The following is an 18,208-nucleotide window of genomic DNA, read 5'->3' as shown; positions in this document are numbered from 1 at the left end:
CTGAGACTAACAAGGAGGCAGATCAGGGGCAGAGCCAGCATGATTCAAACACAGCCCCGGCCAATCAGCATCTCCTCATAGAGATACTTTGAATCAATGAATCTCTATAAGGAAAGTTCAGTGTCTGCATGCAGAGGGAGGAGACAATGAATGTTTGGATGCATTTTAGGCAGCCATGACCCAGGAAGCATCTCTAACAGACATCTGAGGAGTGTAATGTAAACACTGCATCTGAAAAGACAGTGTTTACAGCAAAAAGCCTGAAGGTAATGATTCTACTCACCAGAACAAATTCAATAAGCTATAGTTGTTCTGGTGACTATAGTGTCCCTTTAATGAAACAAACCATTGCAGATGTGCTTCCAGAAGAAATCTAACAATCAGTAGAGAAATCTTCATTTGACAGCTATAATTTGGATCATAATATGGAATACCAACTCATTATGCTGTCCTCTAACCTCTCATCCTTAATCAGAGTGGAATACCCTTTTCCTCTATATGTTTTCTAGACTTGTGAGTGTTCAAGTGGATGAAGGAAAGCCAGCAGAGATCAAGATGAATGGTCCATCTGTCGATTCGGTTACTATAAATACCTCCACTTTTTATGTTGGCGGTATCCCTGGTAAAATTGGTACAACAACGCTGAAAACAAGCCAGTCTTTCTATGGATGTATTCGCAATCTCATTTTAAATATGGAGTAAGTTCTATATACAGTGTAATTCAAGATAACATATCAATTATTATTATGCACTAATGCAGCTATTAAGGGAAATTGTGGTATTTGCCAGCGATTTTTAAGTTAAATAGTAGATTGTTAATATGTTGCCTAATAATTTTATAGTGATTAGATGGACTTTTCATCCCCTAGGCTTAAGTATACTTGATAGTATTTATGTTAAGAAAACATAGTTGTGTATATAATGTAAATAAAAAAAAACAAAACAATTTTTCCAGTTTAATGAAAGTCACGTGGTTAGCTAGTAAGCAAGTAAAAAAAAACCCTATAAAATATAAACAAACTACACCAAAATGTTTTGTATTTTTAACTAGGTATTACCGCATTCTATGCCACGCAGCTTTTTGGATAATGTCCCTCTTGATTTACTAAAGCAGATCTAACATTTGTAAAATCTAGATATCATTTTGACTTGTTTTTCTTTACAAAAAATAAGGCAAATGGATTTCACCACCGTGTTGAAATATGAACATGTTCAAATGGATAGCTGCATGCTGTCAGAGAAACCCAAGTCGTTTGCATTGCTGGAACAGGAGCTGCCCCCAACAGCAACGCCTGGCCGACTCTTCACAGAAAGGAAAATGACTACCCCAATGCAGAAATCATCTGTTACCAAAGTAAGTAGCCAAGAACGTTCTGTTTATTCTATCTAATTTCACAAGGCACTTCCTCCACCTCACCTTGCTGCTGAATAACTCCACCTATTACTTTCCATATGCATTTGGCAAAGAATGTGTGTTATAATGCAAATATGATATATATGATAAGTTCCCTAATTAAGAGATGGCCTAACCTAATTTATAAATGGGGAAATGTATTTCCTAATCTGCATAGATTTTACCAAATCCTTTCCTACTTTACTTATCCTACTATTATCCTACTATTCCTTTAAACATTCTTGATATCGGTGGGACAGTCCCAGCTTCAAGGTCCTGTTCTACTGCCCAGACTTTGTTCCATGGTGTCCCACTTTTAGGGACACCAGGCAACTGTCCCCAAAAACATAGCGTGAGCACATCATTAGATGTGTCACTAGGCACTCTCTGACAATGCACAGAGCACTAGAACTCTGCAGAGACTATCCAGTGCAACAGAGCATCCTGCATGGTCTACCCTTGGAGGGCTGGCCCACTTGATTGGCAAGCAGTCTGGCATACATTCACCCCAGGCTGACCTGTCAGTTCCACAGACAGAACCACCGCCTGTGGGAAGTGCCATTTCATGGGATGCCAGTGTTGGTGGGTATAAATACATTCAGGCTCATAGCTTTGGACTCAGTTCTATATGACCAAAATAACATATTCAGAAACTAGGAATAATATGCATCAAAAGTACAAAATAAAAATAAAAAATCACTAGTCTCTAAATGCAAGGTATAAACTGGAAAATTGCTTGAAAAGGCACATATTTCCTTACATTAATTAAGTACAAAACAGTTCAACAATATGTATTAAATGTGTGCTTATCTAGACATAGATGGGTAAATTCCGTACAGTCGGAGACATGTTTTATGATTACAGCTGAAAATAAAATACATATTGAAATAAAAACAGATGAGGTTGGAAAATGTTCCTAGGAATTGCATGTACATATATTCCAATAGACAGATAGGTTCCCGTTTCAGTGGTTATGTTTGTTTTCTGTATGACTGTTTGATAATTTTTTATTTACTTAGAATTTCAAAATACCAAGCATAGCACTAATCATTTATAGATGTGGTAACTATTTTCTATTTACTGCAGTTTATTTGTACAGAACAAACACATTTTGCATACAGCGTGCTGTCTCCCTGCTCTACTGGTTTGATATTTTATCTATGTAGTTTCTACATGAATGTTTCCTGCATATATCATTTAGTTGTTTTCTTATAAACCATGTTCATTAAATCTGATTGATTTTGAGAATATGTGTTATCCTGTGGTTTATAAAACAAAAAGATTATTCGTTTTTCGCATCACCTTGCAAAATAGTGAGGACCACAGCTGGTTAATGTAACAGTACAATGAATACAGAAACTCCAGCACTTTTACAGTACAACTATTCTATGAATGATGGAGTCCTTTTATGTCTATCTACATCACTGTCAGTAACTTAGCATAGTTTCTGCTCTTGGCATGAACTACCATGGTAATGGATGCAATATTGCAATAAAGAGGGGCGGGGCCGGGCCACCAAGGCGCATGGAAGCAAAGCACCAGGGCTCCTCGCCCGAGCCTCGGAAAAAGGCGACAAACTCACTTGCAGACTGCTCCAAAACCGGATTACTCACCGCATTAACACTGGGAATTTCCCGAGCTTCTATTCGGTACCAGACAGGGGCCGGAAACATACCTGGAGCACCGGAGCTGTTAAGCCCGACCTACACACCATCTACAGGCACGGACAGCCGCTGAGTATGAACCGGCAACTGATCACCTGACCAGATGCACAAGTACACCAGCTCCACGGGCCCCGATGGGGGACCATATGGGCAAGAGATGCAGCCCCGCTCCGCCCCCCTCCCCCCGGCCGGTGGGGGTGAACCCGGTCCCATGGTGGCGCCATACTCTGAGGCGGGAAGCGCCGCCCGGAGACAACGCTGCTCTCCTGTACAGGCACAGGCTGCCTAGATGTGGCCCGCCTAGAAATGACACCCGAAATTGGAAGACACTCCTTGCTCACACAGCCGACCTGGCGTTCTTCATGGCGATAGCTGTGTAATGGACGGGTGGCCAGCAGAAACAGACTTTAACACAGAGGAGAAGGTACACTTTCAGGTGAAAGCAACCTGGCAGGGACCGAGATGACACAAGCCATCACAGAGACGAAGAAGGTTGGAGACCTGGCGTGGCTGCACCCTACTGCCGACAGGGCCTCTCCTAAAAGCCACTTATGTGAGTTCAGAGCAGAGATGCATAAGAAGACTACCCACCACGGGGAGCCGACCTGGATGACCCGAGGGGAACCTGACACTGCCAGATGCCTGACGGACCCTCCGCGATGAATACCGGCCCACAGGACAAGTGTGTGCCCCGGCCTATGGGTCTGAGGGGTCCCCAGAGAGCCATGTCCCCGAGGCTGTGAGCCCTGTGGGGCAGGATTGCGTGGCCCTTCTGGCAGACCGGTAGCCGAGGGTGGCATGCACCGGCTTCAAGTATGTGGCCGGCACCGGGAGAGACATCGGGACACAAGCTTTACTGGGTTTGGGGTGGTGATGGGGAGGTGCAGGGAGTAGGAGGCCCGCAGACTCTAGGTGTGGGGGTCAAGTGGTCCGTCCCTGCTCCCGAGTGCCCACAGCGCCACGGAGGACTCAGGTGCTGGGCCGGGACAGTCCGGAGGGGACAGACGAAGATTCGGCGACTTGGGAGACGCACCGCAGCCGAGCCATGGGAGCCCCCCATCGGACCGATATTACGAACAACTCTGCTACCACATTGTTAAAGTTTTTATTATTACTTTTTATTCTTTCCGCATTTGTTAATATCGCATGTCTGAGACATAACTTACTAGGTGCTAATACAGCATTTTATATGATGGGTTAGTTTATATATCCTTTTACCAGGACTGCATCGTTAGCAACAGTCTACATCAGACCGAGCATTACAGGATGATTATTTCGTTTAAAAGTGCAAGAGACAGTTTACATATTCACATACATGCATTGCACAATTCCCTACAGTTTATGTACAAGATATCACTCTGCATGTTTATTTAAATACGTATAAGGCTACCCATGCGGAAAGCGCCATCGCACGCATGGTTAGACATAGGTATGGCTCAGATGACTAAACAGCCTGCATAATGCGTTAATATGCCTGTTGAATATGCCCTTGATATATATATAACCTCGCAAAGTCTATGTACATCCAATTTACTTTATTGCTTGTTTCTTCTGACTGATATGGCTCTGCGCAGACAACCATATGCTATTTCTAGCAATTTGTAAAATGTCTGCCTACACCTTTTTTTTTATTATTATTTTTTTTGCGACTAAATTTCACAAAGTTTATGTACACTTAATTTACTTAAATACATGTTTATTTAACTAAGTATAAGACTACCCATGCGGAAAGGGCCATCGCACGCATAGTTAGACATAGGTATGGCTCAGACGACTAAACAGCCTGCATAATGCGTTAATATGCCGATTGAATGCCCTTGATGTATCAAATCTCGCAAATCTATGTACATCCAATTTACTATATTACTTGTTTGTTCTGACTTATATGCCTCTGCGCAGGCAACCATATGTTATTTTTACCGATTCATAAAATGTCTGCCTCCGCTTTATTGCGACTCTAATAAACATATTCAAAACAATATTGCAATAAAGTGCTGCTTTCCTATCTGAAGTTTACATTATATACCAACTTTTATATCATATTTTTTTTTGTACTTCACCGTTGTTGTTGTTTTTTTTTTTTTTTACTTACTTTTTTATTTAGATATACATATAAAATGTTACATATTAAACATTAGTAGTAATGATTTACACTGACATTACATTGATTATATTGTTACAATATCACCTGTCAATGGTTAGGATATAAAAAGCAGCAAGTGAACAGTCAGTTCTTGGATTTTGACAAGGGACAAATAGTGATGGCCAAAATACTGGGTCAGACCATCTTAAAATGGCAAGTCTTGTGGGGTGTTCCCAGTATACAGTGGTTGGTACCTACCAGAAGTGGTGCAGGAAGGGATTCCGGTGAACCGGCATCAGGGTCTAGGCACCCAAGGCTCATTGATGCACGTGGGTAGTGAACGCTTGCCTGTCTGGTTTGATCACACAAAAGAGCTACTCTAGCTCAAATTGCTGAAAAACTTAATGCTGGCCATGATACAAAAGTCAGAACACACAGTGCAATGCTCATTATCTGCACATGGTTTGCTGCATATGGAGCTGCATAGCCACAGACCGGTCAGAGTGCCCGTGATGACCGCTGTCCACTGACAAAATCGCCTTTAATGGGGATGTGAGCATCAGAAAAGACCATGGAGCTATGAAAAAAGTTGCCTCATTTGATTAATCATTTTTTTGTTAGGTCAGATGGTAGGCCAGGTGCATGTGCGCTGTCTACGTGGAGAAGAGATGGCAGCAGGATACACTACGGGAAGAAAGCAGGCTTGCACGGCAGTGTTATGCTCTTGGATATGTTTTTCTGGGAAACCTTGGGTCCTGGCATTCATGTGGGTGTTACTTTGACACGCACCACCTACGTACAGATTGTTACAGACCACCTACACACCTTCATGGAAATGGTGTTCGCTGGTGGCAGTGACCACGTTCAACAGAATACCAATTAATAAATTATTCAGGAATGGTTTGAGAAACTCGACAAAGTGTTTCAAGTGTTGCCTTGGCCTCCAAATTCCTCATATCGTGATCCAATTAAGATCTGTGGGATGTGCTGGAACAACAAATCCCATTGATGGATTCCCCACCTTGCAACTTTCAGGACTTACAGGATCTGCTGCTAATGTCTTGGTGCCAAATACCCCAGGACACATTCAGATGTCTTGTGGAGTCCATGTCTCGGCCATGCTCTGGCAGCACCAGGGGTACAAACACAGTATTAGGCAGGTGGCTTTAATGTTGTGGCTAATCAGTGAATTATGTGTAAATACAAATACGCACGTTCACAATCTGATTTAGGAGTGGTTTTAATTTAAGTAATGTGTATTGTTTTATTATAATTATATTTATTGATTATACTGTATTAATAATGTATTTATATAAATATATTTGGAATAATTGAAAATATTGCATATGATTTACAGTTTTATCTAAAGGTTTGCATGCTGAATCTTTGCTACCCTTTATGTACATATGAACGTTCTAATTGCAGCCACCACAGTGCGCAATAGAGGTAGTGCCTGATCATGTTCCCAACGCGCACCAGTTTGGGCTCACTCAAAGAAGTCATATTGTGCTGCCATTTGACCAGTCTTCAGTGAGAAGAAAGTAAGTACACAGTAATGTGGTCTTAGTAGTCACTAAGCAGAATTGCATTGACCGGTTTAAAGGACAAAATGATGTCTTAGTATAATTATACTTTCATCAAGTTTTGAAAGGAAATAGATTATTTTTTTAATGGTGCTAATGTAAAAAAAAATCGAAAAACCTATCACTCCATTTAGTATATGACAGGACCCTTCAGCCATTTATATTGGGTAAGACAGTGCTTGAAAACCAACAGTTAATCTCTGCAGTCCTCCCGGCTTTTGTGCATAGAGTCTAACTGTATGGATATGGCTGAAGGTGTATGTATATAGCTGACAGACCCTGTCATATACTAAAAACATGAGTTTTTCTCTATTTTTTATCATTTTTTTTTTTACAAATACCTCATTAAAAAAAAACTATTTCCTTTCAATACTTTTGTATTGTTAGATTAAAAAAATAGTTTTGATTTGATAGTTATCATTTAAGTGGAAATTACTGGCAGCTAATTAACTAATCTGTATTAAATAATGGATATAATTCATTGCCCTATTGAGTAGTGTTGAAGACACTATGTGTTTAAAGAACATATTTATAGATAAATTGATAAATGGACCCCTTATTCTACCAAACAAGATTTGTGAAATGTTCTGATAGTTTATTATTTAGCATGTGCTGTGGTTAATATGCTTGTAGAACTGGGGGAACCTTGTGTGGAAGGTTTCTCTGTGCTCCTCCCTGTCATTGAGTTCTGCATCATAGAGGGTATGCTGACACATTGATTGACAGGTGGAAGAAATACCTGTTTACATTTTTTTTTTTTGTGGTATTGTTTTCCCAGTCTATACTTTTGCTAGCAAATCTACTAGCACAATGTATGGATTAAATGGTATGCACTTAAAATTCATACAGTGTATCTACCTTGACTGGTACTCTTAAATGATGTTTTATACATTTCATATATACACATCGTGATGTGAATTTCCATTTTGAAAACTTTCCATGTTTAAAAAAATGACTAATTCATAATTTAAAATATAATAAAGAAAACCTGTGTTCTGATTAAGAAAATATATTGTGATTTCCTTATTTTTTATTAGTATTCTTTAAATAAATAGCAGCGCATATTGAGCTTTCTTCATTTTCTTTAGACTCTCTGTACAAGTGACTATGAGAACGTTTGCCACCAGTGGCCTTGTTTACTACATGGCTCACCAAAACCAGATGGATTACGCTGCATTACAGATCCATAGTGGAAAACTCTATTTCCTATTCGACATGGGAAAAGGCCGAACAGAGACCATCCACCCAGCTTTTATCAGTGATGGAAAGTGGCACACGGTATGCAGACATTTATGTTATTTCTTATTCTGTTGATTATATATTGCTTGACTTTTTTTTTGACAATATTTGTGGTTTACTGATTTTTTTTGTTGATATATCCAGTGGTGTATTTTGGATTTGTGCTGCCCTAGGCACGACTGTAACGGATCACCTGGCACCCCGACTGAGTACCTCCGTTAATGGATGCTCTTAGTGCTTCCTGAGGACTCCAAGCACTCTGGCAGACACCATAATCACCGAATCCGAGAAACCTTTTAAATTCTCCCAAGCATATGAATGCTGTAGACCATTGAATAGGAACCATATGAATAGGCTTGTACTCCTAGCAGTCAACTGGAACAGCATGCAATATATCCTTCCCCCCAATAATGAGACGACACATCACTTTGAGGGTAAAACAGGAACTCTGGACTGGCTCATCCAGCCTGGCTTTTATTTCCAACTCACACATACAGGCCACACCCAGGGGGAGGCATAAAAGAACCAATGACATAGATGTTACCTCCCACACATCCCCTCCCCTTAGTGTGACACATAATCCCATTATGCATACAGTGTAAAATATACTTTTACACAACTTTCATAACTTTAAAACCATACATCACATTCACATAAAAATACATATCCACAATCAATCCATTCAGGGGAACAACATATTAAAAATGGCATGGATCCGACCAGGGGTTCAAAAGTTACTAAAAGTATCTTTTGTTCCTTTCTGGCAGAAAAACATCCCCACAATGCACCCTGGTTTCCTCCCTTCTGCCCTGGAGTTAATTGGAGAAGTAATCCAATTACCCAGGACTAAAGGCAGACTCCATTAACCACATGGTTGCAAAACAACATAAAACACTTTAAAATACATAAAGTCACATTTACACATAACACACAGACATTTCACCTATCCCCAGATAGCTGGGATCTGCGCGCACAAAACTACCGAATAGCGCGCAGATCCTACTCACACAGTACAATTGCCATGGAGCTAAAGTCTTTCCCATAGACTTTCATTATATGAATAGGCTCCATGGTATGGCTATCTGGGGTATCACATTCCCATAAAGTCTGGTCCATAGTCCAAAGGCAAGAGGCGGGCAATCAGCCCCCTCCAAGGACACGTGGCGAGGTCGGTTTCGCCACACTTCTCCCCTTTACCCCCCAGACTAACAGGGTACTTGACCTCCTGCCGGTCAGTGCCCTTGTTAGTCCAGCAGCCCACCCACAAGACAGAAACAGCAGAGCAGCCCACCCACAATAGACAGTTACTACACCTGGGTGAGGGAGAATCTTGTCCAGGTTCAGGTGCCTCACCACGGCTGTGTGGGGGACTGGTAGGCTGCCTTGGTGGGTTGCTGAGGGGGCAGAGACCAGCGGTACTCTGTCCTGGTGCCAGCACTACCACGGGAGTAGTCTGGTTGGAGCCTGGTTGCTGGAGACCGACTGTCTCCTCTTTAGCTGCACAGCTCTGCTGCTGGAGACCGACTGTCTCCCCTTTGGATACATAGCTCCGCTGTTGGAGGGGGAGACCGACTGTCTCCCCTTTGGCTAAGCAGCCTTGTTGCTGGGGGACAGGACTGACTGTTCTTACCCCCTGTGCTGTAGGTGCAGAGACCACAGTCCCATCTGCACAGTTGTGGGGCTTACAGTCTCCCCCTGGTACATTAAGCTGCCGCTGGGGAGAGGTGGTAACAATCTCCTCTCCCATGCATACTTTCAGTCTTTGTGGAGGGAGACCGACTGACTCTCCTCCCAATGCAGTGTCCTGCTGCTGGGGAAAGGCGACTGGGCTCTCTATTCCCTGCTGGACACTCTGCCGCTCGGGAAAGGAGACTGGGCTCCCAATTCCCAACAAATCACACTGCCGCTGGGGAGGGAGGACGGCCCCTTCAGCTCCCTGTAACTTGGGCGCAGAGACCACGGTCCCATCTGCGCTGGTGTGGGGCTTACTGTCTCCCCTTGATGCGCTACGCTGCCGCTGGGGAGAGGGGGTAACAAACTCCTCTCCCTTACACACTTTCAGCCGCTGGGGAGCAGGGCTGACCCTCTGTACTCCCTGTAGGCAGGGCGCAGAGACCACGGTCCCATCTGCGCTGGTGAGGGGCTTACTGTCTCCCCTTGGTGAGCTGCGCTGCCGCTGGGGGGAGGGAATAACAAACTCCTCTCCCTTACACACCTTCAGCCGCTGGGGAGAGGGGATAACAGGCTCCTCTCCCTGCACCGTAGACTGCCGCTGGGGACTAAGAACGGCACCTTCAGCTCCCTGTAACGCACACTGCCGCTGGGGATCTGGGCCAACTGCCCAGCATCCCTGTAGGGCCGGTAGAGAGACCGCAGTCCCATCTCCACCTGCCATCTGTGGGTCTTCCCAGGACCAATCCGTGAGGCCCCTCAACATTTGTGAGTAAGGGCCACCTGCTTCCCCACCTGGCAACTCTGGCTGCTGCTGGGGATCTGGGCCGGCTGCCCAGCATCCCGGTGGGCCCAGTGGAGAGACCTTGGTCCCATCTCTACCTGCCTGTTGTGGTTCCTCACAGGACCAGTCTATGAGGACCCCCACTTCGGGTTCCTCTCGCCGCCTCAGGGAAAGACGGCTAACCTCCTCGGATGCAGCCTCTACTCGGCTGCTGTAACGCTCCTGCTGCTGAGCATACTTCCTCTCTTTTGCCAACCGGAATTCTCGGTCCAGCCTTGTGTTTCGCTCAGCCATGACCTGGTTCCAGATCACCCGGCGTGTCTCCATGGGTATATCATCCCCATACTCGGCCACTCGCTGCCTCACCTCGGCCAGCCAATCATCTCCAGAGCCAGAACCTTCCATACTTGTCTGCTCCCAGGGGCGCTGCACGACTGCTAGCGTTGCCCTCAATTTGTAAATCCAAACAGTGTCTCTGAGCTGCTTTACCTCACACTAGGACGCCATCCCACCGCTTGCCACCAATGGCAACCGTAACAACGACTAAATTTGGGCACCCCCAAAATCAAAATTTGCCCACCCCACAATTTGTGTCAAGGCTATTTTTTGCACTGACAGACACATGCCCTCATGTGATACATGCACTGGCATACACTCACTGACAGATACACAGTCATTGCCACACACATACAGTCATTGGCACACACTGTTTAACCAAAACACACTTTCACTGACAGACACACACTGACATACCCACTCACTGACAGGCACACACTCTCAGATACACATACAATAACATACACATACGGACACACACTCACAGGCACACCCATTCTCACTCACATGCACACACTGACAGCTACACTCACTCACTCACTCACTCACAATAAGGTGGACAGCCCCTGAACACAAGGCAAACAAGGCATTGGGGTGGCATTTTTTGGCGCCCCCCCCCCCCCCCCGAAAGTGCCGCCCTAGGCAAATGCCTTGTTTGCCTTGTGGTAAATACATCCCTGGATATATCAGGTAATCTTCAGAGGGTTAACGTAGAATGACATTAGGAGGTCGTTTTTAATACATAAGGATCCAGAGTTTTACAATTTATCTATATTCATAAAATACAGAAACCATATGAAATGCACCTGCCGCGCGCTTGTCTTCTTCATTAAAATCTTGTTATTGACAATCCAAAATATTGCCCTGTAATTCTACTATGTACCTACTGTGACATATGATCTAAATGAATATGCTCTTTAAATACTGGAGCAGGGACATCCAAGCAGATAATACTTTTCATATATGAATACTATACTGGCCTTTATATAGTACTCATGGAACATGGTATTAACTTGGTAAACTATTCATTGTTTTTACAAACAGCCCAGGAACCAGTTGTTGAAGTGTAAGATACAGTATGCTAAAAAAAAATACATAGGGCTTGGTTTATTACTCCCTCCCTCATCCCAAATCAACAGCAGATAAAGTGATTTGAATACATTTAATAATTGGACATCACAGGCATAAAAACATCTACAAAACATATATAGATATTTGAAAACTGCATATGTATACACGTACGTATGTTCAGATTTCTGTTGTGTATTGTGTTGTGTTTGGATCTGTGAGTATAGTGAGTGTATGCAGCTGTGTAAATGATAATTGTAGAAGTGGTTAGGGTAAAGGGAGTACAAGGTTAGATAGGGGTTAATGTCAGAGTTAGATTGAATGAGGTGTTTATTGGGTTATAGTCTTGAGATGTTATAGTTGTGGTATAAAGGATGTTTAGAATTACAGGATTTTAGGGGTTTTGGAGGGTTACATTTAGTATTGGGGTACATGTATTATTTTGTATTTTTAAGAGCAGTTAAACCTAGGAGTAAGGTAAATGGTTTTTTTCAGGTTTACTCTTTTAGTTGTTAAATTTGGGACCAAGGAAATGCTTTGTTTAGGTTTTGGGTGGGGTTTTAAGTTAGTGTAAGCGAAAAGAAGTGTTTAGGGAATGTGGAGTTTGAATGGTTGTTTAAAAAATGCTCACCCTCCTTCAACTTCATGTCAAACCTCACATACAGACACTGGAAGAGCTGGTAAAACACTGTGTTTACACAATATCTGTTTCTGGTGCTATGCTATGAAGGAGATTGGCCCATTCTCCTGGTACTTAAATCTTACCATCAGCCCACAAGAGCTCCAAGAGACATATTATAAGCGCTGAACACAGGCTTCCTCTACAGGACAGGCACCTGAAAATACATATATTTTAACTTTTATTAGACTTTTTTTCCCAAGGGATCTACCACATTGGGGAAGGCAGTTATGCTGTGTTAAGCTGTTTTTAACTGTTTTGTAGACCTGCTAAAATGAATGGAGACACAATTATGTGTCATGTATTAAATTAACCTCTATGAATTCTCACTCTAAGTGTGATTCTTAATTATTTTACATGACTTTGTAATTTTGTATCACAGGTAACAACAGAATATGTTAAAAGGAAAATTACTATCACCGTTGATGGTCAAGAGTCCTCATCATTCAGTTCCGCAGCTGATAGCAACACTCTGGATGTGGAAGGAAAGCTTTATCTTGGTGGGCTACCACTAGATTACACAGCAAAGAGTATTGGGAATGTAAGTAAGATTTTTTGATTGGTCATAATTTGTGAAGTTGATGTTCTTACTAATATGGAGCTCTAAACAAATTATCTATCAACTCCTTGAATCCAATCTCAAAATAATACTTAATTTTAGAGGCATTATATATGGCTTTTTTCTATATAACTCTAAGCACATTTATTTAATATATGTTGAATTGTTTGTTAAGCAAGACATATGTCACATTTCATACAATTTTAAATTTTTGTATTATTCTTTAAAAAAATAAAAAGCTTAAAGGGATCTCACCACCCATGAATTGTGTATTCTAAAACAATGCATTAAACAAAAAACAACAAATACAGGGTGCGCTGGATAAAATAAACGAAAACAATAACACAAAAAGGAAAGTCTCTATAGGTACAGTGTAGACCTTGAGTAAATGTTCTTCTGTTCTCGCTTTGGAATCGCAGTGGTTGGATATGAAACACAAAAGCAGAGAAGGGGGGGACCAATAGTGCAAAACCGTATGGTAGAGAGGATCACGAACAACACAGACGTAGAGAAATGCCAACTTACAATTTTTAGAGCTAAGCCCAGCTCTAGGTAAAACAGCTTACAGTGGTATTTGATACTCCCCACATGTAGGATATAACTGGGCAATTGGAGTCTCCACACGATTCTTTAAAACTTCTGAGACAGACGTCAGCATATAAAATATATAAAAGAAAAAAACCCAATGGTGCAATAACTTAGGTAGTACTGCAACAACAGACAACACAGAGGTCCTAAGAGTGCCAACTTACAATTTAGAGAGCTATAACCAGCTCTGAGTAAAACAGCATACAGTGGTATTTAAACTCCCCACGTGTAGGATATTCCTCTAGTGATGCTTGTAGTGCCGGTCTTATGAAAAATAAAATCACAAGAGAGGGCCCATAGTGTTTTCCTTATGTAAAAATGACAAAGTGATAAAAAGAAACGTACTTACAGTGTTCAGAGCAGCCACACTGCTCTATGAACCAAGCGTAGGTGGAATAATCCCCACCAGGGATTTCTTTTGCAGTACTGGATCTTGTTAAAAATGATGATAAAAAGATCAGCCAGGATAAAACAGCAGCATATAAAGTAAATGAACTAACCCAAAGTAAAAGGTAGTAACAAAATATTTTAATATAAAACAGAGTAAAAATACACAACGCGTTTCGCCAAACAGTAGGCTTTTTCAAGTGTAGAGTAAATAATCCTGGCTATTCACATTATATAGGCAGCTAATTTGCAATGAATTTCAAAGATTGGCGCCAAAATGGCATCATTACCATGTGACTGCAGTCACATGACTTTCAGTTATACATATGATAGGTGGACATATTAAAATAGTGAAAAAAAATCGTTTTTATATTTTAATAGTATAGGGTAGTACTAAACCCACATATGACCTGAGGGGTATAAAAAGAAATAGACTTTTATGTGAGGGAGGGAAGAAATTAGGTTGTGAAATGAAAGGTTAAAGGTCGCGAGGGCGTGGCCGTTTTTAAACCAAAAAGGTGGGCGGGGTCGGCATAATGCTGTGTGTATTCGCTGGGAATGCAGGGAAATGTAGTCCTGGTCACATGACATTGGTTTACACATATAATAGGTGGACAAGTTAAAACAGTAAAAAATAATCGTTTTTATATTTTAATAGTATAGGGTAGTACTAAGCCCCCATATGACCTGAGGGGTATAAAAAGAAATAGGCTTTTATGTGAGGGAGGGAAGAAATTAGGTTGTGAAATGAAAGGTTAAAGGTCGCGAGGGCGTGGCCCTGGGACCATCTTAGTAGAGTGGAGTGTAAATAGAAGGCGGCCATATTGTTGAAGGGCAAAAGGGGTGAAATGTAAGGGTGGGCACTATATTTAAAGGGCAAAGGGGTGGAATGTAATTATGGTTGGAGGAGAACATACAGAATATTAAAACATTAAAAAACAGTGACAATATAATACAATTTTATGTGCAAATATAAAAAAAAAAAAAGTTAAAAAAAGAGGAAAATAAAGTTGCAGATTGTATATGGGTAAATATTACTAATAAAGGTTACAATGTATTTTGCTACTATTAAAAGAATAATCCTAATAACCATATTAATTAAAAGTGAATATAAATTATTATGAAACAATACAAAGAATTACAAAAAATTAAAAAGGTCAAATTCTGCATTTAAGCCATCTGGGGTTAGTGTCTTAAGATTAAAAACCCATTCCATTTCGGCTTTTCCCAGAATATTTCTTATATCACCGCCTCGCCATGGAATATTGCATATTTGAATAGGGGTGAATTTAAGAACGTTGGGGTTTTTTGGTGGTGTGTCAGAAAATGCTTGGACACTGTGTGATTTTCAAATCCATTTTTGTGATCAGTACTGTAGCGCTGCTCCCCTCCCACCTTTTCTAAAACAATGCATTGCCTAAAGCAAATGGCACCATTTAAGTTAAAAAAAGAGCCTAATCTCAAATGTGTGTTTAGAGCAGCACATCCCTTTGCTTCAATTTGCAGCCACTGATGTCACCTCAGCTATAAACTGTCTGAACTATCTCTAAATCCGGGCAACCCTCGGGTCATGGGTGGGCAACATTCGGCACTTCATATGTTGTGGACTACATCTCCCATAATGCTCTTACAGACATAATGCTGTCAAAGCGTGAGGGGAGATGTAATCTGCAACATCTACAGTGCCGAAGGTTACTTACCCCTGCATTAGGCAATTAAGGAGTTCACAATGGGCTTGGTCACCCAGCTCTATCACAAGACGAAGCACTGTGTTTGTGTGCTAACACACAGACACTACGTGTGCTTCCTCTCTACCCAGCATCCTTTGGTGAATTACAATATGGTTGCGATATGATGCCATTATAAATATATAGATACATACTGTGAACACCCCAGTCTTCCCATTTTGTCTTCACCCTGTTGCTGACTCAGCAAAAAGGAGCATACTAAGGAGTTTTATTAGTGATTAGTAAATTGCTTTATTCAATAAGCAGATAGCAAATAACATTTAATTCCTTATTTTATAAATTATATTATTATTGAAAAATATTTAAAAGCTGTTCATGCAATTAAAATGAGCCAAACTAAAAAAAAAATCAAGTTTGACTATTTCGGCCAACAAAATTTAAACTCTTTGGTCAATTTTGAAGAGTGGCTGTTGATTAAACTGTTTACATCACTGAAGTCAGATATGAACTGAGCTCTTTCCTTAGCAGATTGAGACAGAAACACAGCAAACACAAGCACTGAAAAACTACAACCCAAGTATTAACAGTAATCTAGACTGTGATTAATGTTAGGATCATAAAAAGTGCTCATGGTAGTGTCGGTTTACGATCAGATGTTCATATAATCATAGGGGTACTCACTAAAGTGAGACTTGTCGGGAAAATGATTTTTTTATTTATTAGCTAAACTAAGTCTAATTTTTCTAAACTGGAAGCATAGCTGAAGAATTTTCTTGTTCGGTTACTTTGCAGAGCGCGCAGTATCTTCTTGACTGCAACATCTAAATTGTTCAGCAATTATATTCTAATTTCCTTTGTGGATATAGATGCAAGACATTTTAAATACACACTTAGCAATACTAAGATTTAAAAAAAAAAATGCAATGGAGAACAATTTTGGATTACATTTCTACGTGTGAAGCAAACATCAGTAGCATCTCATTAATTTCCACGGTGACCGTTGAACTTTTTAGTTTCCCCTCAAATGTTTGAACATAATCCTCAGAAGTTTTCATAGATCCTATTCTTATTAAGAGAACCACATGATTTGTCACTGGCATAACAACCCAGAATACTAATAACCAATATATTTGCTTTAAATCGTGTAACTATCAAATAAGGCTATCTTCCCACGCACATTAATTGACCCGTCTAGAAAGCATAAACTGAAATCTAAGGAAGGCAGACAGAAATGCAATTTACAGAAAACTTTTCTGATTAACATTTTGCACATACTATTTAAATATCTGCAATGCCCTAGGTACATCATTTAACAGATGTAATTTCTAAACTATTTTAAGGATATGTACATTCACCTATTATAATTACTGTACATGAACCGAATCAGTGAATCTAGAATGTAATTAAAATAAAGCATTTCACAGGGGTCTTTTCACTAAGCCTCTGATTTTGGTTTAACAGTTAAAATGTGGGACAACGCGGCTGAGCTAAAATAGTTCTCCTTTATGACAACTTTGCTAATCTATCAGTGCATGAGATACACACAGACCCCACGGAATTGCTTCATGTAATAACCACTCTGGATGCTCAGATTTTAAGTTGGACTTCACAGTATACGTTATATTTGCTGCTCTTGCCAGATAGGGCTGGGGAATGGTTGGATAGGTAAAAAATTATCTTTCACTCATTTAGACCAAATCTGCACTTGGGGACCAAACATATTATGACCTATTATAACTGCTCGTCCCACCTGATACCTATGATTCAGTCCTTCGAAATATGTTAGAATACCATAATAGAGGTCATTTATTAAATATTTGCCTATTTATTGGAACATGACCACAAGCTTCTTGTTTATATGACTTTCTTTCCCTTTAGCTGTCATGTATAGGATGGACGTTATAACTAATTATATATATATATATATATACATACACACTTATTGTCAGTATAAAAAGAACTAATGCTTTGTTGCCTAAAAATATCTGCGTTTGTGAGTGATTGCTAAATGTTTGCTAATGGCTACATGAAATGTACTAATGATCTGTTATTGTCTTCATTGTTTAGATCACACACAGTGTCCCGGCATGCATCGGCAATGTTGTTATTAATAACAAACAGCTGGATAAGGAGAATGCTATATCCATACATGCTGTAAATAAATGCTATGCATCTGCCCAAAAGGGTACTTACTTTGATGGAAGTGGATTTGCAGCGCTTGGTAAGTATTTAGTTTCCTAATTTTATTTCTGCACTTATATTTCTTAGATACATCAAACAATATACAGTCTTTTTTAAGACTTTAACATTCAGGGCTCAAGACTGCCTCTGTTTGTTTTTTTTGTTTTATGTTATGCAAAGTAACTGTTGGCTGTTGTAATCAATCAATTGAATTGCAGAATGAAAGTGGGATTGATCCAATGGTCACTGACACCTGAGTTCCTCATATGGATGTAGCTAAAATGCTGTTTTCTTTCCACATATCA

At 40.7% G+C, this 18,208-nt stretch overlaps 1 protein-coding gene across 2 annotated transcripts in view; it reads left to right on the top strand.

Moving 5' to 3' along the window:
• Positions 1-18,208, top strand: part of LAMA1 (laminin subunit alpha 1) — a 173,839-nt gene that overhangs the window by 144,268 nt on the left and 11,363 nt on the right. For both annotated transcript variants that reach the window (XM_063451545.1, XM_063451544.1), the window contains exons 55-60: positions 510-698; positions 1,174-1,354; positions 6,566-6,681; positions 7,812-8,001; positions 12,883-13,041; positions 17,790-17,943. In XM_063451545.1, coding sequence (XP_063307615.1) covers positions 510-698; positions 1,174-1,354; positions 6,566-6,681; positions 7,812-8,001; positions 12,883-13,041; positions 17,790-17,943 — 989 coding nt within the window. The remainder of the gene's footprint in view (positions 1-509; positions 699-1,173; positions 1,355-6,565; positions 6,682-7,811; positions 8,002-12,882; positions 13,042-17,789; positions 17,944-18,208) is intronic.

The sequence above is a fragment of the Pelobates fuscus genome, chromosome 4, assembly GCF_036172605.1.
Source record: "Pelobates fuscus isolate aPelFus1 chromosome 4, aPelFus1.pri, whole genome shotgun sequence".
Taxonomy (NCBI): domain Eukaryota; kingdom Metazoa; phylum Chordata; class Amphibia; order Anura; family Pelobatidae; genus Pelobates; species Pelobates fuscus.
Note: the sequence above shows the minus strand (reverse complement) of the source record. Positions and strands in the feature narration are given on the sequence as shown.